Raw genomic sequence first — 22,284 nt, 5'->3', positions numbered from 1 at the left:
GGATCTGGATGGCTCAATTACGTGTACTCTTTTCGGAAAATCACCAGAATTTCATGTTTTTCTTTTCGCTCTTTTTTTCGTCTTGTTTGTTTGGATAGAAGGGGCAAGGAGCTTGGATGCATGTTTTTTTCTTTCGGGTTTATCCTCTTCGTCACTTGTCAATCGTTTTTCTATCTTTCACCTTGTTTTGCAAAATAAAAGCTTCTGAATTTCTCGCGGATACCAAGGCGGAAGAGCCCAGATTTGTAACTTACACGACCAAATAAAATAAACGTGCATCGCCACTCTAGTCTGTTATCCTCTCTCAACTCGACATCAAACCGCTCGTTCCCACGCCCCACCTTCCCACCATCGTTCAGCGCCGCCACCGATGACCTCAGGTCGGCGACCATGCTCCCAGGCCCGCTGGCAAACACCATTGTGCGCCCGCTCACCGTGTCGCCCACAAAAGTCCTCACCAAGTCGCCCACGTCAGGGTGCCGGGCCTGTTGTCCCTCGCCCAGTTTGCGAACATCAGTCGTGGCTTCTTGATCACCTGATTGCTTGTCACTGCTTGGCGAGGCTGCTTCGCGCGTCACAAAGATGGTTACGCGGATTTTGGCGCTGGCCCGCAGGGCGGCCAACCCGGGTTCGACCCACTGGGCATTAGAAGAGTGTCGTACCGCCCAAAGTAGGTGGACTTGGCGTTCCGAGATCGTTTGAGCGTTCAAGTTTGCCTCTGCGGCAAGCTCCAGCAGCACGGGAAGCACATAGGTGATGCCCGTACCGCCTGCGATTGCCAAGACGTTGACATGAGGACCAAGAACTTCTGATGAGTGCTCGCCGTAGGGGCCTTGGAGGACAACCGGAGTTGTCTCTTCTGCCATGGCAGCGATCTTTGCTGTCTCACCACTCTTGGCTCGAAAGATGTACGAATGGCGCGCTACTCCACGCTCGACGACAGGTAGGGAGAGCGGAGTAAATGGGTGAGACTGCCAGACGCTGCGTCGGGGGAAGCATAGGTAAAAGTGCTGCCCAACCTTCCAAGGAGACTGAACAAAATCGAAATCCAGTCTGACCACGTCCCCATACCCGGCCGCGTCAGGAAAGGACGTCAGCCGTGCTTGAGCAGGATGAAAGCCCCAGTCGCCATCAACCAACTGATGGTGGAGGAGTAGGGTATGATGATGAGGAGAAACTGTGCGCAGATGCCGTAGATCATGTATTCTTTGGTCACCCAGTTGACGGCGTAGGTTGGCTGCGGCCCATACAAGCCAATGCAAATAATGCACCATGATATCGCGTGGAGGATGCTTTGCACCAGGATAACGTAGCCAGTCCAGCGGTGTAAAAAATTGAAACTCTGGTAGGGAATGCCGGTGAGCGCCGACAGGATCGATTCTCTGCTTGCCAAAAGTACCGAAAACGGCGTGATTGCGTAGGCCAGAATGCCGATCCGGTTGGACCATAGGCCCAGAGAGTTTTGGTACTTCCACACTCCTGGGCTGCCGGCAACAGGCGTCGCACGTTGCATAGGTGATGCCGACAAAGGAGAAGATGGTCAGGTAAGCCATGAGAATGGCCAGCACAGGAACTTGAAGACGTGTGGTGCGGCCAAACAAGAAGTGAACCGTGTCGGGGAGGAGGTATCGACGAGCTGAAGCAGCTGCCGCCCGGAGACGAGACGGGCGCTTGATCCCGATGAGCGATTCTCCTTCAGGTGCAGTCCGAAATGGTCTCGTGTGCCGGGACGGCAAGTCACAACGCAGGACGGCTGCCGCGAGAACGGCGACGCCGGCGAGAATCCAAAGGATTCCCGAATAGAAAATACCACGGTCATTGCTGGACCAGAGGGCTTCAAAATAGGCACACGTGGGCCCGTCGGAGGCGCAGGGTAGTGTCCTAGGTGCGTAGCCATAGTACCACTGCTGAGTGGAGTTGCTGGACCCGTGGCTCATGGTGATGATTTGATGATTTTGATAATGAACTCTGACAAACGGTGGTGACGGAGATGAGATGGACGAAAGTTGTATTTTTGTCTGCGACCAACATCTGCCAGTCCATCTCATCCGCCAAGCTTACCGAAATGCCTCCAACAGCCACAAGGATGGTTGTCGCTTGGCCATGTATGCCAAGGTTGACAAGACTTTGTATTGGATAGGCGTTGCACTGTGCTGCGATTCGAGCAAATTTGAGGTTTACTCTGACTTTGGTAATTAGATCAAAAGTTAAGAAGGCCAACAGATGTTTTATATCTCATGCTCACCACCCTGTAGTCTTGCAACACGAAGTAGGACTACGATTCAATCAGCTCAGCAAACACTGCACAACAAATCAAAATGAGCCACGGACATGCTGCTGGCCCGGGGGCCGAGGACTGCCAAATATCTGTAAGATCTTGACCGTTGACTCTACTGCAGGATTCAGCTGACAAAATAGATGCTATGGAATTGGAACACGGTCGGCGCCTGTCAGTTCTCGCCCTATTTTCAGTTTTGTCACTCGTCACTGACCGCACAGGCTTCCTCTCCGAGACATGGTTCGTCCGTACCGAGGGGAAGATGGTAGTTTCGTGCGTCGGCGCAATGCTACTTACTGCCACTCTGGAACTGTGCCGACGTGGTGGACGCGAGTTTGACAACTTGCTCGCCTCACAAATCCGACAAAGCGTCTTGTCGACGGCGCTGGACACGTCTAGTCGTCGAGTGGAGACGATGCGTGCTAGTCTCCTACAGCAATTTCTCCGAGCGCTGCTGCACGCCATCACTTTTGCGATTGCCTACATCGTCATGTTACTTGCCATGTACTTCAACGGCTACATCTTGGTTTCGATTTTTCTTGGTGCGGGATTGGGCAAATTCTTGACAGATTGGCTTGTGGTTCAAGTGGTTGTGGGTGAGGATGGGAACTCGGATTGCAGGGGAGCGATTGGTGTCCAGGAGACCACTGTTTGCTGCTCTTAGGCTATGCGACTATACAATCCTCGAGACAATGGTGGACGTATTGATACTCTTGCCGACCTCGCCGTTCATGTGGTACGTCAATAGGAGCCTAAGAACCTCCAATAAAGTGGGGAGTTCATTGTTGTAGGCTGTTCTGCTAGTTTAGTCGCAAAAGAGGTCATGACGATACTCACAGAATAAAGAGTCCTGACTGAATAAGACCCTCTGACCAACACCACTGCACCACTCCGCATTCGTCTAGCAACTTCACGAGAGCGCTCTTTCTTTTCTCGACAGTCGCTCCAGCTGTTGCGTTGAAATAGAATGTATCAAACGGTTTTAGGTTGACGGGAACAGAACATGCATTGCCCGCTTCAAATGTGGTGTCATCGCTGTAGACACCCAGCGCAGAGACTGCCAGTCGTCCAAGCTCACATCTATCTTTTAGAAGCTCAAATTATACACCCCAGCTCGTATTTTGTTCTCTCTTGCCCAATCCTGAATCTAGACGCACGTCTCGGAAAGTGCCCCTGCCCCTAGGATGGCCACGTTTGTCCGGCATTGGCCCAGGACGGCTGTCAAGGCGTGCTACTCCAATGCGGCAGTGTGCTTGTAGAAGCTTTTTTCTATGAGAATCAAGGGTGATGAACCCGATGAGCTCATACAGCTCATTCCATGGTGCGATGGCTTGTGAGAGTTTGTCTGCAGTGTGTAGAGGGTAGAAAGCCGCAAGCTGGGTTGTGGCAATGTCGAGTTTGAACTTTGGAGTTTGGCGATGTAATGCTCGATGGCTGGCGATTTTGGTGTCATGGTTGCTGGTACCTATTGACGAGCGGGGGGAATGGCGCAGTGGTTAAGCGCCATGGCTGTTACTTGAGTAACGTAGGTTCGAATCCTGCTCCCTCCACCTCCTCCCCGCTTACCCGTGGCAAGGATAACCCGGCTGGCTATCGACAACAACCACCCGCCTGTGCCGTCGAGCCCACACTTGTTGGGAACTTCGTCTCCATGGCTACAAACGACCGACAGCTCCGCTGTTTGGACACAGGCCCCTCTCGATGAAGAGCCGTCAACTGCCGTCAGACGAATCCTCCGTGCGCCTGAAGGCACGGGGTCGCGTCAGTGAACAAACCTGTAAGCAGGACCGGGCACGAACCCGGTCAGGCTCGATTCGCTTCTATGCCCTTGTTTTCCGCTGTGTAAATAGAGAAAATAGAAAGCGCGCCGAGATACCCCTCGGGAGGTTGCTAACGGCCGGCTAATTAGCCGGGCCGAGCCCGGCGTTAAATAATACTACTACTACTACTACTACTACCTATTGACGAGCCTTTTGACACTCATCGACGACCTCTGACGCAAAATATCTTCTAACGAGTTTGCCAATATCTGCCACTGAGTCCGCCGTCGCCGTGCCGCCTCCACATCTTGGCGTCATCGCTGCCATGCAGATCAACCTAATTGGCTATCTTGGCACATTTTATACCCCTGAAAAGCTGCAAATTTGCTCACACCATCAGATCGATGGATCTAACACTCAGTCAGTGGCAGAAAGCTACCCAGCGACTTCCGGCATCCAGCTCTTCCCAGTCATTCACTCGCATGCTGGGCAATGGCTCGTGCAGTCCGGCCCGGCTTCAAAGGGTACCTCCGAAAAGGTCGGCCCGCCCCCGAGATCTCCGATACCCAGGCTCCGTCACCTGAAGAGAATGCATCTTTTTGGAGCCGGCTTGTGTTTGCCTGGCCGATCCCCTTGCTTGCTGTCGGCTTTTGTCGGCCTCTGGAATGCAACGACATTTCTCTCATACCGGAAAGTCGTAGCGCAGACAAGACGGTGCAGAAGGTCGTCCACGAGTTCAGGAATGGTGTGCGGCAAAAATATCCCCTGGCTAGGGCGCTGTACGCCTCTTCCAAAGCAGACTTTTAGATCGGTGCTGGCTATCAACTGCTCGAGTCTATCCTGCAACCTCTGGCTCCCTTTACTCTGCGTTTACTGATCTCCTATGCCAGAGACGTACATGCCTTTCGGCAGAGACCAGGTTTGCCCCGTCAGCCAGTCGTGCTGACGGTGTTGGGGTGGCAATAACGACATGCAGATTGCTCAAAGCGTGCCTTCAAGTCACTTTCACTACCGCAGTCGATTAATGGGTGCTCAAGCCCGTAGTGTCCTCTGCGCCATGTCTCTGGAAAAGTCATTGAGGATGTCCTCACGGGCCCGAATGGGGTGGCCCAACGGCCTGATCACCAGTCTTGTCTCCACAGACGTCTTGCGTATCGAACAGTCATGCGGCACTCTGCATCTCGTCTGGGCGTCTCCTATCGCCATACTGCTGACCGTTGCTCTCCTTCTGGTCAACCTGGGCTATGGCGCTCTGGCTGGCGTGGCTGTTTTGGTCCTGGGTCTGGTCGCATCCACGAGGGTTGTCGGTTTGACGGCAAGAGGAAGCGCCAAAATGACCCCCTTGACTGACCATCGAACCGGGCTGACGTCCGAGATCCTGGGTGGTATCCGACTTGACAAATGTTTTATCTGGGAGCCTGTATTTTTGTTGCGACTGAGTCCATCCGTGCCGACGAGATGCGTTCCTTGAAGTTGCTACACATTACCAAGAGTGCCATCCGAGCTAAGTTTATGGCATTGCCGATATTTTCCAGCATGGCTGCTTTTGTGTTGTTTTCGAGGTCGGATCTGATCTTCAGCCTCCCGCTGTGTTTTCATCGCTTGCCTTATTCAACAGCCTTGGTACGCCACTCACGTATCGGCCATCTTGTGGATGCTCATGCAGCTCGGAGACGGATGCAGCTGTTTTTGCTAGCCGAAGATGCCCCGCCTAGACCTGAATCTCTACCACATCTGGAGGATCCAGCTCAGGTTGACGCCTCGTTCACTTTAGAAAGGTGAAAAGACATGGACGATCCGTTTACTTTCTCTTCGCTTTCACTCTCTCTTCGCCGCACCGAGCTTGTCGCCGTATCGGTGCCGTCGGCAGCGGCAAGTCATCTCTGTTGAGTGCTCTTGCGGGAGAGATGCGTCAAATCAGCGGTACTCTTGTCCTCGGTCAAAACGGCATACAGTCCGCAAACTACCTGACTACAGCATGCGAGTGTCATAGAAAACATCACCTCGTTTGGAATAGGAGACAAGCAACGATACCGTCAACTTGTCAAGTGGTGGCTTCATGTGCGCTAGAGCCTGATTTTGTCACCCACCGGCTGGTGATAGCACCGAGGTTGGTGAACGCGGTGCCACATTGTCTGGAGGGCAAAAAGCACGCATCGGTCTTGCGAGAGCTCTGTATTCTGACGCTGGTTTGTTGCTTCTGGATCATCCATTATCGGCCGTCGATGCACACGTCGGCGAGCACATTTTTTTCAGGCCATCTGCGGGTGGGGTCAAGGGAGGTGCCGTGTTTTGGCTACGCATCAGCTGCATATATTGCCAAGATGCGACAGAATTGTCTGGATGGTCGACGGGCGAATTGCGGCGTGTGGAAGGCTTCATGATTTGATTCGAGGGAATGTTGCATCCGCCGAGTTCCTAGCCCAGGCTGGAGAAAAGGGAAGCATGCCTGTTGTCGCCAAAGAAAGCCAGGACGTTCAAGAATCCGCTCCCGCGGCTCCAAAAGACAAAACAGCACCCAAGCTCATGCAGAACGACATCAAGGCAATCAACAGTGTCCCATGACCCGGTTATATGGCGTGGATGCGAAGATCAGGCAGTATGCTCAACATGGTTTTTGTGATTGCCTGCTATGTGCCTTTCGAGCAGCCAATTACCTCACATCACTCTCGTTGGCATGGCGGGTGTCGGATATGCAGGACCTGACCACCCAGCAATATGTACGCATAACCCTCGTTCGTGACAACCGTACCGTGCTAACCTTCATCAGATTGGTTTATATGCTGGGCTGGGAGCTTCAAAAGCTTGTCTCTTTTTGCATTTTCGGTAGCTGCCTGTGTCGTCGGTATCCGAGCTAGTCACAGCTTGTCCAACGCCGCAATTTAGCAAGTCCTCCGAGCATCGATGTTCTCTTTCGAGACGACACCACTAGGTCGGATCTTATCCTTTCACCAAAGATGTTGACACCATGGAGTCATGGACAACAACCTGACCGACTCGCTGCGGCAGTACTTATTGTCTTGAGTAGCTTGCTCGGGGCTTTTGGCTTGATCATAGCCTATTTTCACTATATAAACCTTCTGAGACCTCTGTATTGGCATGAAAAATACTGACATACGTAATTCGCCAGTGCCTTGGTCATTGTATCAGTTGTTCTCATCTCCGCGGCCGCATATTACCGCCGCAGTGCTCGTGAGCTCAAGAGACATAACGGAGTTCTTGATGGTGCCGTCCTCGCCAGCTTCAGTGAGTCTCTTGGCGGTGCTGCAAGGATCCGTGCGTTTGGTCGTGAGCAGCACTATACCGACAGACTGAAAAGCACCCTTGACGCAACAAATGCTGCGTATATCCTCAGCTTGACCGCCCACCGTTGGTTACCTCCCAGGCTTGACAACCTGGGGAGCGCGTTTTCACTCACCACTGACGTCCTTGTCGTCACGAGTGCATTTTCTGTTGATCCCGCCATTACTGGTCTTGTCCTTAGCTACAGTCCAAGTCTGGTTGGTATTATCCAAATCATGGTGAGATATCTCGCCGACGTCGATTCGGCCATGCCCAGCATGGAGCGTCTGCACCAGTATGCTACTGCACTCCCGAGCGAAGCATCACTCGAATCTCATGCCCTTACCCGTCCGAACTGGCCTGAAACTGGCGAACAGTCATTTGAGAGTTTGTCTGTTCGTTATCGAGCTGACCTCCCGTTAGCACTGCAAGACTTTTCTTTGCACTTTACCTGGCGGCCAACGCTTGACCATTGTCGGTCGTACTGGAGCAGGCAAGAGCACCATTCTGCCAACCCTCTCCCGCTTAACCGAGCCCACCGCCGGCCGCATCCTCCTCGACGGTGTTGACATATTGACTTGGCCTTCATGAACTCCGCTCCCACTTGGCAATCATCCCACAGGACCCGAACCTTCTCCGCGGAACGGTCCGCTCGAACCTCGACCAATCGGAAACACAAACAGACGACGAACTGAACTCGGCACTCTACCGAGCCCTACTGGCTCCTGCCCTCACGCTCGACACAGCCGTCGCAGTGGATGGTGCAAGCTTGTCGGTCGGGCAGCGGCAGCTGCTCACTCTGGCACGTGCTCTCCTCCGCACCGAGGCACGCGTTGTGCTCGTCGACGAGGCCACTAGCGCTGTCGACGGGGCGACAGACCGTCGGGTGCAAGGAGTCTTGATGGGATTGAGCGGAAAGACGATGGTTGCCATTGCCCACCGGCTACGCACCGTGCTGGCGTATGAGCGCGTCTGTGTGGTGGATTCTCGCCGGGTGGTCGAGTTGGGTGCACTGAGGGAGCTGTGGGAAGTTGAAGGGCTGTTTAGGAGGATGTACGATATGGCATCGATTACAAAAGATGATTTTGGAGCTTGTTTTTTTTTTTTTTTTTTTTTTTTTTGACGACGACGACGACGACGATGACGATTGAGTTTCGATTGACGATAGAGATTGACAGAACTGTGAACATGTTGTACATTCATTGATGCCTGCTGGCGTAATACAAAAAACTTTGCTCTCCAGAAACAGCAGGAACGATACATGGGAAGGGAAGTCTTACACAACGTAGCACGTGACACGTCTCGCCATCAAAAAAATAATTATTCAATTACACACATCATGCTTTATGCTACCCGTTTACCGGTAAGCAACCTGCGAAGGTGCAGCGACGTCTCTCATGATGTGCAACTCCATGTCCGAGTCGCTGTCTCGAGGCTGGCCTGGCCTGACCGGCTGGGACCCGATGGTGTGGACAGGTCCCTTGGCCTCGTTGTTGCGAGAACCACCCGCCTCGCCGAGCTTGGACCAGCTCTTGCCACGGGATCTCCCGCTCGCGTGAGGGTCGGTGGACATTCCGTTGCCGGTTCGGGAGGATGACTTGGCGTAACCGGACAAGCCGGTCGCGTCGGCCACGCTGCCAAATGCCTTGATTCCGAGACGGACGATGGGACCCTGTGGATTTGTTAGAAGGTGCCGATGAATGTTGAGGCTGCCAGGATGAGTTGACTTACCAAAGTGGGCAAGCAGGCCGAGACAATGCCGCTGCTGAGCTCGATGATGTTCCAGGCGAGTCCATCGGCGATTGAGTCTGTTTGATTTTTTGTTAGCGACAAACTTTGTTGTTTCCGAGTGGGACAACGTACATGGCACATCGTTTGTCGTATACTCCAGAAAGATCCTGAACCGATAGCAGCTGGTGAAGACGACGTAGCTACCAAGCATGAACGTGCCGATGACCAGGTATTTCTGCCAGGCACTCAACTGGAGCTTGAGCACATGAGGAATCGGCAAGGCGAGGATGGCAATGTCGACAATGATGCTCGGTACCGAAATGCACAGCTGGGTCAGGAAGAGGTTGATGCATTGACCCTCGACCCAAGGATTCCAGGTCTTCACCAGAGGTACGCACTGCAGGCAGGCGGCGATCCAACAGGCGAGCATCCAGCCAAGGGTCAACGCGCCGCACCACATGGCGCCCTTTCGGACCTGGGCCATGGGAAAGATGCGGAGGTACAGGAGGAGGAGAGCAATTTTGTACTGTACTAGTCAGTGCTGAGTCCGATTTTGATGTTGAAATTGAATGTCTCCATACCTGATTGACGGTAGTAACGTAGAGGAGCTCCGCGCCTATCATGGTCTGTGCAGTGTCAGTGCTGAGTTGGCCATCGCGGGGACAGTAATAAACTCACCCTATTGACAAACTCGATCGATTCATACGGGAGACGGCCCGAGTGCAGTCCGATACCATGATCCACAACTAAGTAAAGGTCAGCAAAAGTCTAGTCAAAAAAGACCCAGTCGAAAAAGACCCAGTCGGAAAAGACCAAATGACACAACATACGAATGAGATTGATGATCATGTTGCCAAACAGCAAAGCAAGAGCTGCCAACATGGCATAATCATCAATCATAATCTTTGCGCCCTGAAGTCGTCTTGCCCATAACCGCATCCCGACCACGACAGTGGCCAGGACGGTGAAAGCGATGGTGATGGCCCGGACATAGTCGCGTATGTCCTCGTCTAGGTTCTGAGTGGCGGCGGCATCGGCTAGCCCCTTGAGGTATTGACGCTGCGGCTCGGGTAGGCTGCTGTCGTTGAAGAAATAAGTCGCTGGGCCTGAAGCAGTCGCCATCTTGGGGGGTTTCGGTATTTCAGCCTTGGCTTGGGAACTTTGCCAGATGTTGATCTCAGCTCAGCCCTTTTGGCAACTCAGACAGCCGGACCGAGATAAAGTTCAAGCCAAAGGGCGATGGGACCACGGCCACATCCGTTCGGGCTGCATGCTGATTAAAAACGATCAAAACAACAAGAAGAAGAAAAAAAGGCCAAGACAACCAAAAACATAGACAATCCACAAAATGTGCGGTATCTGCAGCTTCCCATTGGCAGCAAGGTCCGCTGCAACCCTGAAACCACAATTGGACAGCCACCGCGACAACCATACCTATAACTTAGCTATACCCTACCCTGCCTACCCAACCTCACGTTACGCGGGCAGATGCTACATGACTTGATGGCTATGGTACCGAGAAAAAAGTTTTCGTCCGTTGCATCCCTATGGGCTTTCCAGTAGTGCGATCGGCAATATCCATAAAGGTCCATCCAGGAGCCTCTCGGCAGTAGCCAAGCTTGCCTGTTAGCCCGGAAAACCCAGTCCGGAATTTTGAGCCTTACTTCTTCTGACAGTGACAACATGTCCCGACGGCTATTTCCGGCAAGCGCGATAAGGAAGCGAGACTGCCTGGGGGAGACGGGCAAGGATGCCGATCCCTTCCGCATATTTTTTGTCATTTGTCGCACGCAGAACAAAATTGGGTCAGCTCGTCTCACGTAGTATTGGTAACCGAAAAATTGTAAAATTGCATCGCATTTATTGATTCGTTCGACTAGTCTGGATTCATAAAATCTCTACACAACCACAAAACCACATACATGCACCATCCGGTGGTTGTGGAGGCGAAGACTTGCATAGTATTCGTAATATTCCCACCCCAACTGGTACTTGGCAGAACCTGCCTTGCAGCCTTTCAGCGAAAAAAGAAGCTTTAGTACCAGCAGTAAATGCACTCATGCACGCGAAACCAACACAGACTGCAAATCGACTTGGCATCAAAGGTACCGAGATCTACCACATTCCTCATAGGGACCAGGGCGGCGGCTCTCCCCAGTAATAAACGTCCCCATTATCGCCACTCTCGGTGGAGACCTCATTTGCACTGAGGGGAAATCCTCCCTTTCAAAACCGCCCCCTTTTTCAATCTGGCACCAGAGACCCTGCACGTGGGTTTGATATTCCAAGTGGGCTTCAGGAGAAGCAGTGTGGAGAGAGCAGAGTTGAGCGACCCGAATGATCTCCATGGGTGAAGGCGCATTAACGGTTCAGTCGTCGATAGGGAAATATTCCGAGAACGGCCAGTGCCGCGGCAGTTGGTCCGCCAATAATACTATCCCCAATAAGACCTGTCGCCCGATGAGGCCCTGCCGGCCACAATCTGTCAGGGCTCGGCGGTACCGAGTATAGATAGGTCCCTCTCTGTCCCCTTGCACACGTGGCAAATGTGTATTCTCTCGTCCGAGCTTGCCAACCCTTAGTCATTCTTTTATTTTGCACAAACCTTGCTGCTCTGTCGTTGCACTGCATATTCATCACGCGCGCAAACATATTTCCCCCGGTCACAATGCGTCCTTCCGTGCTCATCGTCCCTGGCGCTTGGCAGCTGCCTGTCGCCTTTGACACCCTCAAGGCGGATTTGTCGGCTACCTTCCCCGAGGTGTCCGTGGTCCCTCTGCCCACTGTCGGCGGGACCTCTACACCACTCCCTGGCCTCAGCGACGATGTTGCCGCCGTCCGCTCCGAGCTGGACCGCCTCGTCTCCAAGGGGTCAGACGTTGTCGTCTACAGCCACTCTTACGGTGGTGTAGTTGCCAGCAACGCCGTCGAGGGTTATGATGCCAAGTCGCGCACCGCCGCCGGCAAGACTGGTGGTGTCATCAGCGTCGTCTACGCCAGCGCCTTTTTGCTCCCCAAGGGCAAGAGCCTGATTGACATGCTCGGTGGCGAGCCCCTTCCTTGGATGATTATCGAGGTTAGTTTTCTCGAACCCCGTTTTTTGTTTCTTTTGTTTCTTGTGTTTCTTTTGCTTCTTTTGCCTTTTTTGCTTCTTATCCCAACACAGCTCATTTGTCCGTCTTGGTACTGACAATAACAGGGTGACCGCGTCACGGGTAACGCCACCATGCTTCCCGAGGTCGGGTTCAACGACCTTTCCCCGGCCGATGCCGCCTTCTGGGCCACCAAGATGACCTACACAGCCATCGGTGCTTTCGTCACCCCGTCCTCGTACGAGCCCTGGTCAAACGGTATCGACTGCAGGTACCTGTTTGCCACCGAGGACAACGCCCTGCCCTTCCCCACACAGCAAGGCATGGCTGCCCAGATTGCCGACTTGAAGAGCGCCACGGAGCCCAGCGGTCACTGTGCTCACCTCAGTAGGCCCAAGAATGTCACTGAGATCCTGACTGGATGGTTCCAGTAATTTGTACTCTAGTTAATCAGGAATCAGAACTGTTCTACATTGTCTTGTTGAAGATTGTTTGTTGTCTGTGAATTGTTGTGACCCTGTCAGGCAAAGAGTCAAGACCATGCAAGCCATGGTTGTGTGGCCCTGGTGCGTGCTGCATGCAAATAAATGTGCACCTGCATGTGCTTGATTATGTGGAGCTGCGGGGGCGCTTCACACAAATTTTCGTGATGGCTGCAACTCATCTTCACCACCCCCTCATCACAAAATGACCCAATCATGGCTGTCGACGGATTTAATCGAGCTGCAGCTCGGTCAGATCGATCTTTTGCTAGCCATGTACCCGGAGAGCACGACGATTGACGCCGACAACCATCGCCGAGCTGAGGCTCTGCGATCAATCGTCGACGGGAGCTTGGCTAGTGACCCCCCCGCTTCCCTGTCGCTAGTCCTGAGCCTGGACCTCGACCGGACGGTGCGCGACTGTGGCTCGAAGCTCGACCTGGAAATTTCCTTTTCCTTTGCGCAACCAGACGGCCCGGTCGAGCCTCCACCACCCCGCGGCCGCGTCCTGCAGCCGACCTGGCTCAGCAAAGCCGACACGTCCAGCCTGAACGCAAGCCTCCCTCCGGAGCTGCTGGCGGATCTCGACAAGGAGGCGCTGGAGGCGCACGTGACCCAGACCCTGGCGGCGCTGCTGGCCCCCAAACCCTCCGCCGAGAGCCAAGATCAGCCCAGAGACCTCGTCCGCGTCTGGTTTTACTTTCCTTCAATCAGCACCCGGTCCAAGCGCGACGATCTGGTGGAGCACGCGCCCCGCCACGGGCTGACGGGATTCTTGATCTCCGGCAAGCCGGGGATGCTCTGCGTCGAGGGGTGCGCGGACGACATTGACGCCTACATGCGATTCGTCCGCACCGAATCGTGGCGCGACATTCCTGCCGCCCACAAAAAGGTCAGCGAGCGGTTGAGGGAGGCCGGGGTGCAGAGGGTGTTTGACGACATGCGCGAGGTAGATTGTGGCGACATGGGTGGGGAGAGGAGGGGCGAGCGCGCCAATCGGCTGGATATGAAGGCTTTGGAAACATGGCTGGTAGGCAAAGGGGTGGGGGATGCTTTTGCAAAGGTGTTTATGTGAAAGTGGTCAAAGACATGAATTCGTTGCTAGCATAATTAAGTACAGCTCAGCCATTCAGCTATTATATGAGCAAATTTCCAAGACAATATGAAATCTATAATTCTAGAACTAGATACAGCCCAATTTGGTCCAACATTTCCATTTACTCCCTGACCTTGCGCTTGGGCACCCTGACAAGCCAGTACAGCGCCACAGCCGCCGCCAGGTTGAAAACAATGTACGCCCACATGAGCCCAAAGTTTCGCCACGTGTTGGCGGGATCGATGTTGAGGCTAGCAAGGAAGGTGTTGGTCTTGTCCATGGCGCAGTAGCTGCAGTCGCTTGTCGCACTGGGGTTTTGCAGGTAGCCGCCTGCGGCCGAAATGTACGGTGCCATGTACTCGCCGCAGGTTCCGTTGGTCGGGTTGAAGTTGACAAACTCGTTGGAGGCACATATGACGTTGGTGTCTGCGAGGCCCGTCCCCAAGAAGCTTTCGACCACGTAGGTGAAGGGGTTGACGCGGTACATGAAGATCCAGAAGCCAGGGAGGTCTGTGGGACCGGCCAGGACGCCGCAGAATGAGAACATCATGATGACGAACAGGTTGACAATATTGCCGGCCACTTCGGCATTCGGGAGCGCTGCAATGCCCATAAAGGCAAAAGAGGTGACAAAGATGAAAAAGATCCAGACCTGGAGAAACATGGTGGCTCCCCGGCTGTCAACTGTGTCGGTGGCATAAGCGTTGCGGTAAAGGCCCATGGGAAAGTACCAACAGATGAAGCATAGAACGCCCATGAGCTGTTTAAAAAGTTAGCAGTGTTCTATTAGTTGACGGGTGGGAGGCGACCGACTTACCGAGTTCCAAGCCATCTCGACGGCAACGTTGGCAAACATGAAGGATTGCCAGGAATATGTTTTTGATGGTCGTTCGCGAGCTTCGTACATTGTTCTCTGGTTGACAAAGTTGGGCATGATCTGGTTGAGAATCTGACCAAAGATGCTGAGGAAGAGGAAGACGCCAAACATTTGGTTTTGAAGGCCACGCATCGAGTTTTCGGCATTGAGGAACGAAAGTCCGATGAAGAGTGCGGTTCCAAAGGACAAGATCCCCTTGGACATGATGAGAGAAGGACTCCTCCAGTACTGCTGGAACATGCGCTTGGTGACCTGGATCATTTGAGCGCCCATGCCGGCCGCGAATTCGTACTGCTGTGTCTTGTCGCTCGATGCTGGGGCCGCTGGGGTTCCAGAGAGGCGGGCCAGCTCGGCTTGCACGCCCTGGTACTCTGGGCTCTCGCGCCAGACGGCCGGCCAATCGATGTCGGTGTGTGCTCCGGGGGCCGCTCCAATGACCTCGAGCATGTGCTCGGCGGGATTTGCTCCTTCTGGGCACTTGGGACCTCCGTTGCGGGCAAAATAGTCCATCAAAGTCTTTGAGTTTTTACCAATCTCGCCAAAGTAGACCGTACGACCGCCCTTGGCAAGCAACAAGAGTCTGTCAAAACGCTGGAACAAAATCGCAGATGGCTGGTGGATGGTGCAAAGGATGGCCTGGCCATTGCGGGTAAGCTTTTCCATCAAGTTGCAGATCGACCATGATGTTTGACTGTCAAGACCGGACGTTGGCTCGTCGAGGAAGAGGAGGAGCTGCGGACGGGCGGCCAATTCGACACCAATGGTCAGACGCTTTCGCTGTTCGACGTTGAGACCCTCGCCTGGGAAACCAATGACTGCATCGGCATACTCTTCCATGCCGAGCATGTTGATGACCGTCTCGACGTAGTCGAGCTTTTCCTTTTTGGTGTAGTGTGCAGGCTGGCGGAGGAGGGCCGAAAAGCTCAAGGCTTCCCGGGCGGTCGAGGTGTGAAGGTGGAGGTCTTGTTGTTGCACGTAGCCCGTCTTGCGCTGGAACGACGAGTCACGGGCCTGTCCGTCGACGAGCATGGAGCCGCTGATGACGCCCATGGTGACCCGGCTGGCCAAGACGTCCAGCAGCGTGGTCTTTCCGGCGCCCGAAACTCCCATGAGGGCCGTGAGGGTTCCAGGCTTGACCCAACCGTCGACGTGGTCGAGAATCCGTCGCGGCTCTCCCTTGATCTTGATGTCGTAGCAAACATCCTTCCAATGAAAGACCGAGGTCTGCTTCTCCATATCAGCCGGCGATCCTTCGCTCTCTTCAATGTACTGCCTGCCCGGGTTCGACATTTCGATGTCGCTGCCCGACTTCTCCTGATGCTTGCGGGCCTTCAACGCCTTGCGGGTAAACACCAAGACCTCGCCCTTTGAACGCTCCGAGGCGACGTACTCGGTGGCTACGAGATGCATCGCCATGAAGAGGATTGTGAAGGCGATGATGACTCCCAGGTTGCGCCACTTGTGCTCGGCAAGGTAGTTGTACGAAGACTCGAGATAGGCGGCACCCGTGACAAAAGGTTGGCCCGGAATGGAACCGACTGCCGTGCAAACTCGGCTGGCCGAGGGAACGTCACCGTACGGACCACCAGCTGGGATGAATTGATTGCACATGAATTGGCGGCCGAAAAATTCGTTCAGCATGACGCTCTCGAGTCCGTAGTAGACGGGGTTGATCCACCTCAGCCACCCAAGCCAGACCTGCATATACTGCACGGGGATGGCGTAGCCGGTGTAGAGAACAATGGCGAGCAGGATGATGGAGGCAGGTGCCATGGCGGCCGAGATTGTTTTTGTGACGGAACCAATCAGGCGGAACAACATGGACATTGACATGGTCATGGCGAAGGAGATGAGCAAAAAGAAAAAGTAAGCCCCGGCTTCTCTCCGTAAGTTGCCCATAAAGTAGAGAATCGAGTTCATGATGATGGCGTTGACAATCTTATAAGGCAAGTCGGCAATCATGGCAGAGAGAGCCTCGGCCGACGGACGGTAAAGAGCGTAGCGGGCGTGCTTTTCTACTATCTTTCGCTTGGAGTACAGCGACAAGATCTCCAGGATGCTGCCGAATGCGTTCATGAGAATCAAAAAGAATAGTAGAGTACCACGTTTGAAAAAGGAGGACGTGTCTTCGGACAGGTTGTAGAAAATGCTTCCAATAATGAGCGCTTGAAAGGTGTTGGTGGAGAGCGAGGTCAACATGGTGCTTGGGTCGTTTTTGAGCATGACCAAGCTGCGCCACAGCGTGATGCTCATCTGCTCGATAAAGGACAGCGTAAACGGCGACTTTGCCCTCTGGATCTTGGACTGGTCCTTTCGTCGCGACTCGGCAAACTTCTGCAGGTCCTGCCCGTGGAAAGGGTGTTGCTCGATGTAGTTGTCAATCTCGACCATCAGGGCGGCACGCTGCCGGCTGTTCTTCCAAGCTTGCGCAAACTCGTCGGGACTTCTGGGCGTCTTGCCCTCCCAGCCAGGGCGGACGATTCGTTCTTGGTGGCTGGTCATGGAAGTGAGAAAGTCGGCCGTGGTTTGCTGGTCGGGGCAGACGAAGCCCAACTCTTCAAAATAGGCTCGAGCCTCGCCGGTAGGGCCAAAGTAGATCTGGCGGCCTTCGTAGAGGACGATGACTTTGTGGAAGAGATCATATGCATCCTGAGGCGCTTGATAGATGGCCACAGCAGAGGTGGAGGACATGATGTCGGACTGCGTTCGCAAAGTGCGGACAAACTCAATGGCGTTTGCACTGTCGAGACCCCTGGTGCTGTTGTCCCAGCACTGAAGAGGCGAGTAGCTCAGAGCCGCCTCGGCGATGGTGACTCTCTTTCTCTCACCACCGCTGACACCTCGAACGAAGTCGTCTCCAACCTTGGTGTTTATGGTGTGCGAAATGCCAAACATGGCCATGGTCACATCCCTCAGGTGCTCCGCGTACTCTTTCTTGGACACACCTGGCGGTATGTTCTTGGGCATTCGAGTCCGGGCGGCAAAGTAGAGCGTGTCACCCACGGTAAGGTGGGCAAAGTGGTTGTCGACTTCGGCGGTGTAGATGGCCTCTCCTCGGAACGACGTCCTCATCTGTTTGGGATGGATTCCCTGGTAGTTGATGGTCGATTCGGGGTCGACGTGGAAGCCATGCGTATCTCCAGCCACCGTCTTGAGAAAAGTTGAACAACCCGAGCCGGGAGGCCCGAGCACTGCCAGCAGCTCTCCGGCCTGTACCAAACCCTCGAGGTTGTGTAGAATGTCGATTCGATGCTGTTTCTTGCCCGTCACCTTGCCCAGCATAGACCCGACTTCGAGCACGGCATTTCCCACATCCTTTTGGAAGTCGGTGCTCGTTCCAAAGCCGTGCACGTTGAGGTTCTTGAACGCGATGCCCGTAGTCCGGGGCGGACTACCCTCGGCGGTGTCGACCCTCAGGTCGTAAAAGGCCTTGGCCCACTTGCGAGCATTGAACTTTTTGCTGCTGGGATCGAGAGGGCTGTCTGGCTGGTGAGGAAAAAGGCTTCCTTGAAAGTTTGACGCGGTAGTGTAGCGGCGTGCCAATTCGTGGAGCTCTTCCTCCATCCTAGCATCTTCTTCGACGGGGCGGTCGTAGTTGACGATGGTGACTTCGGACTGGGATGGAACGTTTTCTTGAATGTTTTCGTTTGAGGAAAGGCTTGGAGCCTCACCTCCTTGATTATAGGCGGTCATGATTGCCTGCAGGCACAATTGTGATATCAGTGAATGCGGCTCATTGATCTAGATCTGATTTTCCTGGTTGCATCGTCTCCGCAGGTCTTCTTTATAAGGCTTCAACGGGGAACAAACAACCCCGTGCATGCTGCTTGTAACCCGATGAGAGTTTGCGTCATCTTGGAAAACGCCCTGCTGGGATTTGCCTTGACTCAGAAAAAAATTCCCTAATGCAGCCAATACGTATTTCGGCGAGATAGCCAACCCGGAAAGGTAAGAGCATTCGCATCCCCGTCGGGGCCCTGAAGGAGTCCGAATTCGCACTGTCCGGACGAGCCGCCCTGCCAGATCGCATAGTGCAGGCGGGGTCGTAAAGATTGATCCACCGCACTGTACACGAGTTCCAAACAGGGTTCAATCAAAGTCCGACTTGATACCAACATACCTGCGCTCCAACAATTTCGTTGAGAAGCTAATTTTCCGATTTATCAGCCGGAGGCCGGCCAACATGCAGCTGTTGTTATTTGTCGCTCCCGTTGTCCCAGTTTCCGAGACTTTCAGTTCCCACAACCCCGCAACAACACCCTTTTCTAGACCCTTTTTCTCGGCTTCCATCTCCACAGTCCGTCCGGATATTTGTCACACTCAGGGTCCTTCGTCTTCCCGAGATTCCTGGACAGATTTCATGTAGCGCAGATTTGTCACTTTGAGTATTTGACGCCGGCATCTTCGGTTCGTGATCAGAATAATTCATCCAATCCACTAATCCACAGCAGTCCACTGCTTTCTTGCTTCCCGTCCTCCCGAGCAGGATCTCGTCCGATTGCCTGATAGGTTATGTCTAGGATTGTGATTTTTTTTCCACCAGAGTTTGACCCAATTCTATTGTCGAGATTGTCAATATTATGCTATCCAAAATAGGCCTTTTTACGGTTGATCGACGATGCGAACCATGCCGCTGGATAAGCGGGCCCTGTCATTTGTCATTCTCATTTATCTTCCCAGCCAACCTCCTTGCAATCTACTCGAATTCAATCTCTGCTCAACCCGACGCTAACTCCGTCGTCACTGCCACTTTGGCTCACATCAGTGACGTATGCGACAGCCATCTCCAGCCCGAGCCTCACATCTTCAGGGGCTTATAGACTTATAGTTAGCTCGCCGGTCTTGACAGCTCCATGATACTATGTACCGGTAGTTGACCTTGTTGGCGTGGTTCCCCTGAATGACAATTCGATCCGTCAAAAGCAATAAGCACAGACAGGGGCTATTACTCGCGGAATCTTATAGAATTATGACAGCATATAGCATGACTGCGCCTAATTATGCCCGACGAGTTAAGCATAAGCCAAGCTAGCTTGTGGCTTGAGCCATTTCCAGAACTCACCTTTAAAGCCGGCGCTGCTTCCACTAACATACTTTGGCTACGCACCGTCCCAAACTCAGTATCATTCACTATTGTAATAACATCTCGATCATTGTGGACGATGAGGAATCGGATATAAAAATGAGTCTCCAGTGCTCCCGTACGAGTAAGTACACTCAAACACCAATCAAGTCAACTCTACAACCTAGGTCTAATCAAAATGCAGCTCACTCTTCTTCTGGCCCTGGCATCGACAGCCCTCGCTGTGCCTCCCATTTTTCTCTCACCTCCGAGCCCCAAGGCCCCCAACCACACCATTTCCGACTGGAATCAGCGCCACTGCAACGACGACAGTGAGCAATACATCTCAAACCCCTCGTTCGAGGACGGTCTCAAAGACTGGACTCCTGGCGAAGGCGACGACGTCAGGGTCCGGGAGTATGACGAGTGGAACACCTCCTCTCTTCGCTTCAGACTTGAGGATGGAGAGCGCTATCTGTAGGTCAACCTCCCATCTAGCTATATATAAGCACCACTGACATTTTCTAGATTCATGACCTCGTCTCACTCGGAGAGCAGCATCTCCCAGTCGATCCGAGGATTCAACGAACCCTCTGTGACCCTCACCTATGACTGGTCCTACGAGGTCATCGGCGGCAGCGAAGGTGTGTCCGATCTGGACTGCACCCTGACCACCTCGTTTGGCGGCGTTCCGGTGTGGTCTTGGAGACGAGGTGGAGCTGGCGGTCGAGGTTCAGTGACGACCACCTTCTCGTATGTCAGCGGCGCGGATCTCACCATCACATTTTCGTGCGACAATGACGACTATACGGGTTCTGTGGGGATTGACAGCGTCAACCTCTACGGTTGCTACCTGGGTCAGGATTGAGACAGTGGATAGATGGGCTAGACAAGACGAGACTGGTACTCAATGTCTCCATGTAACAAGAAAAAACAGCTAGACGTCCTCCTTTAGAATCTGGTTCAGCTCGTCTCTCAAGACGCACTTTTCCAAGCTGAAACTGCTTGCCAGCTCCTCCAGCTCAGCCTCCGTCTTGCCCCTGAAGAGTTCTGCCATTTCCCATCCGTGATACTCGCTCAGCAGCATCTCTCTGACGGACCTCTCGACCTGCCTGTCAAAGGTCCAAACGTTGGGGTACTTTTTCTTCAAGAGGTGGTCTGGGATCTCCTTCTTGACCTTTTCCAGAAACGGCGCGTACACGTCGCCGTTGATGGCGTCCTTGTTGGCCACGCCCCAAAAGTCCAGCCCCAGCCGCTGCTTCTTCTCCACGAACCCCCGAATCAGCCGCATGTAGGCGCTGTCGGGAGACACGTACACCATCCCCTGGTACCCAATGTCCTTGTACAGCCAGATGCTCCACGAGACGTCCTGGTCAAACTCCCGGTAGATCTGCAGCTGCTCCTTGAGCAGCGCAAACCGCTTGCGGTTCGTGGCCTCGGCGTCGCCGTCCTTGCGCGGGTCTTGGTACACCGGGCCGAACTCGCCGTTCCATATCGGCACCCTGGCCTGCTGCATGAAGCCGACCTTGCGCCTGAAGCTCTCCCTCAGCTTCTTCTTTTGCTCCTCGCTGCCCTCGTACTGCTCCGCCACCGGGAAGCCGAGGAAGCTGTAGTCGTGGCAGCTGTACACCGTGTTGGGCAGCGGCCGGTCGACGGGGAACGCGGAAAAGTCCATGGCGTACGTGTTGCCGTCCACAAAGAGCATGTGGTCGGGGTCGACGGCCCGGATGGCCTTTTCGCAGCGCTCGTACCACGCCAGCAGGCGGGTGTGTTTGGGGTCTGCCGGCTCGTTGAGCGGGTTGTAGCCTGCAATGACCGGGTTGCCCCTGTAGTGAGCGGCCAGCGCCTCCCAGAGCTGGACGGCGCGGTCTTGAAAGTCCTTGAACTCCCAGAATATGGCGCGGTTCAGGCCACTGTCGCTGTGCCAGTCCTGGTTCTGCCCTCCTTGAACGGCATGCAGGTCCAGGACGACGTAGATGTTGTATTTGGCGCAGATGTCGACGATCCTGTCCAGCAGCTCGAACCCTTGCTTCTTGATGACGGACGGGTTGTCGTCGTCCATGAAGTGGCGGTAGTTGAACGGCACCCGCAGGCAGTTCAGTCCTAGCGACGCAAACAGAGCGGCGTCTGCCTCTGTGAAGAAGTGGTGGATGAGACGAGAGAAGAAATAGTCGGCCTTTTCCTGGCCAAGCACCTCGGCCAGGGCGGCTCGGTGTTCGAATTCGTGCCCCGAGTAGCCGGTGATGAAGTTTTCCATGTTGAGCATGCCACCCAGGCCGGCGCCTTTGAGAAGGACCTGCTTCCCGTCAGGGTCGACAATCTGCGTGCCGCTGACGCGCAGCATTTTGCAAGACATTGCGTATGTGCCTGTGAGAGAGTGTGTGGCAAGGGAGCAGTTACTGAGAGCAGCTAAGAGCAACTGAGAGCAATGAAAAGGTCAAATGTCGAATATCGAATGTCAATACGTGTGAACTGCTCGTGATATGCAAATGTCAGTATGGTGTCTGAAATATACCCGAGAAATACCACTGCAACTTGTCTCCACACATTCCTCAACTGCGATATTCCGCGACCCCCGCGCGGGGAAGCAGGGGACACCAGGGTCAAGAGGACCCACATGCTGA

General features: G+C 53.9%; 10 protein-coding genes and 1 pseudogene across 11 annotated transcripts; 6 read left to right on the top strand and 5 right to left on the bottom strand.

Moving 5' to 3' along the window:
* Positions 1-151: 151 nt before the first annotated feature.
* MGG_07853 (uncharacterized protein) lies at positions 152-1,937 on the bottom strand (the record flags this gene model as incomplete). Its single annotated transcript, XM_003713041.1, has 2 exons — positions 152-181; positions 255-1,937. 2 exons carry the CDS (start codon positions 1,935-1,937, stop codon positions 152-154), a joined length of 1,713 nt encoding a protein of 570 aa, XP_003713089.1.
* A 381-nt stretch (positions 1,938-2,318) lies between these two features.
* On the top strand, positions 2,319-2,942 carry MGG_07852 (high affinity copper transporter; the record flags this gene model as incomplete). The annotated part of the gene is made up of 3 exons (XM_003713040.1): positions 2,319-2,369; positions 2,419-2,449; positions 2,500-2,942. 3 exons carry the CDS (start codon positions 2,319-2,321, stop codon positions 2,940-2,942), a joined length of 525 nt encoding a protein of 174 aa, XP_003713088.1.
* Positions 2,943-3,756: 814 nt separating this feature from the next.
* On the top strand, positions 3,757-3,828 carry MGG_20164 (annotated as a pseudogene). The gene has a single exon. The product of its transcript is annotated as a tRNA-OTHER (tRNA).
* Positions 3,829-5,200: 1,372 nt separating this feature from the next.
* On the bottom strand, positions 5,201-5,685 carry MGG_16948 (uncharacterized protein; the record flags this gene model as incomplete). The annotated part of the gene is made up of 2 exons (XM_003713039.1): positions 5,201-5,456; positions 5,675-5,685. 2 exons carry the CDS (start codon positions 5,683-5,685, stop codon positions 5,201-5,203), a joined length of 267 nt encoding a protein of 88 aa, XP_003713087.1.
* Positions 5,686-7,014: 1,329 nt separating this feature from the next.
* Positions 7,015-8,609, top strand: MGG_13880 (ATP-binding cassette; the record flags this gene model as incomplete). Its single annotated transcript, XM_003713038.1, has 5 exons — positions 7,015-7,046; positions 7,169-7,715; positions 7,744-7,884; positions 7,943-8,373; positions 8,564-8,609. The coding sequence occupies 5 exons, from the start codon at positions 7,015-7,017 to the stop codon at positions 8,607-8,609; spliced, it is 1,197 nt and encodes a 398-aa protein (XP_003713086.1).
* Positions 8,436-10,412, bottom strand: MGG_07851 (uncharacterized protein). Its single transcript, XM_003713037.1, has 6 exons — positions 9,882-10,412; positions 9,730-9,797; positions 9,633-9,677; positions 9,184-9,577; positions 9,052-9,128; positions 8,436-8,992 (listed from the first exon to the last, which is right to left on the bottom strand). The coding sequence occupies exons 1-6, from the start codon at positions 10,171-10,173 to the stop codon at positions 8,678-8,680; spliced, it is 1,191 nt and encodes a 396-aa protein (XP_003713085.1). The 5' UTR covers positions 10,174-10,412; the 3' UTR covers positions 8,436-8,677.
* A 1,136-nt stretch (positions 10,413-11,548) lies between these two features.
* On the top strand, positions 11,549-12,612 carry MGG_07850 (uncharacterized protein). The gene is made up of 2 exons (XM_003713036.1): positions 11,549-12,127; positions 12,251-12,612. Exons 1-2 carry the CDS (start codon positions 11,720-11,722, stop codon positions 12,575-12,577), a joined length of 735 nt encoding a protein of 244 aa, XP_003713084.1. The 5' UTR covers positions 11,549-11,719; the 3' UTR covers positions 12,578-12,612.
* Positions 12,613-12,791: 179 nt separating this feature from the next.
* On the top strand, positions 12,792-13,835 carry MGG_07849 (uncharacterized protein). Its single transcript, XM_003713035.1, has one exon. The coding sequence runs from the start codon at positions 12,831-12,833 to the stop codon at positions 13,698-13,700; it is 870 nt and encodes a 289-aa protein (XP_003713083.1). The 5' UTR covers positions 12,792-12,830; the 3' UTR covers positions 13,701-13,835.
* A 7-nt stretch (positions 13,836-13,842) lies between these two features.
* On the bottom strand, positions 13,843-18,291 carry MGG_07848 (multidrug resistance protein CDR1; the record flags this gene model as incomplete). The annotated part of the gene is made up of 2 exons (XM_003713034.1): positions 13,843-14,481; positions 14,539-18,291. 2 exons carry the CDS (start codon positions 18,289-18,291, stop codon positions 13,843-13,845), a joined length of 4,392 nt encoding a protein of 1,463 aa, XP_003713082.1.
* Positions 18,292-19,859: 1,568 nt separating this feature from the next.
* MGG_07847 (uncharacterized protein) lies at positions 19,860-20,528 on the top strand (the record flags this gene model as incomplete). The annotated part of the gene is made up of 2 exons (XM_003713033.1): positions 19,860-20,137; positions 20,189-20,528. The coding sequence occupies 2 exons, from the start codon at positions 19,860-19,862 to the stop codon at positions 20,526-20,528; spliced, it is 618 nt and encodes a 205-aa protein (XP_003713081.1).
* MGG_07846 (endoglucanase family 5 glycoside hydrolase) lies at positions 20,519-22,209 on the bottom strand (the record flags this gene model as incomplete). Its single annotated transcript, XM_003713032.1, has 2 exons — positions 20,519-22,027; positions 22,176-22,209. The coding sequence occupies 2 exons, from the start codon at positions 22,207-22,209 to the stop codon at positions 20,598-20,600; spliced, it is 1,464 nt and encodes a 487-aa protein (XP_003713080.1). The 3' UTR covers positions 20,519-20,597.
* Between the last annotated feature and the right edge of the window lie 75 nt (positions 22,210-22,284).

The sequence above is a fragment of the Pyricularia oryzae genome, chromosome 3 (assembly GCF_000002495.2).
Source record: "Pyricularia oryzae 70-15 chromosome 3, whole genome shotgun sequence".
Classification (NCBI taxonomy): domain Eukaryota; kingdom Fungi; phylum Ascomycota; class Sordariomycetes; order Magnaporthales; family Pyriculariaceae; genus Pyricularia; species Pyricularia oryzae.
Note: the sequence above shows the minus strand (reverse complement) of the source record. Positions and strands in the feature narration are given on the sequence as shown.

What these genes read in the sequence shown, in the direction of transcription:
- MGG_07851 (XM_003713037.1), bottom strand. Translation starts at nt 10,173, where the DNA reads ATGGCGACTGCTTCAGGCCCAGCGACTTATTTCTTCAACGACAGCAGC. An exon ending in CATGATCATCAATCTCATTC is followed by an intron (nt 9,798 to 9,881) that starts GTATGTTGTGTC and finishes ACCTTTACTTAG; the next exon opens with TTGTGGATCATGGTATCGGA. An exon ending in TACGACAAACGATGTGCCAT is followed by an intron (nt 9,129 to 9,183) that starts GTACGTTGTCCC and finishes AAAATCAAACAG; the next exon opens with ACTCAATCGCCGATGGACTC.
- MGG_07850 (XM_003713036.1), top strand. Translation starts at nt 11,720, where the DNA reads ATGCGTCCTTCCGTGCTCATCGTCCCTGGCGCTTGGCAGCTGCCTGTC. An exon ending in TTCCTTGGATGATTATCGAG is followed by an intron (nt 12,128 to 12,250) that starts GTTAGTTTTCTC and finishes TGACAATAACAG; the next exon opens with GGTGACCGCGTCACGGGTAA.
- MGG_07849 (XM_003713035.1), top strand. Translation starts at nt 12,831, where the DNA reads ATGACCCAATCATGGCTGTCGACGGATTTAATCGAGCTGCAGCTCGGT.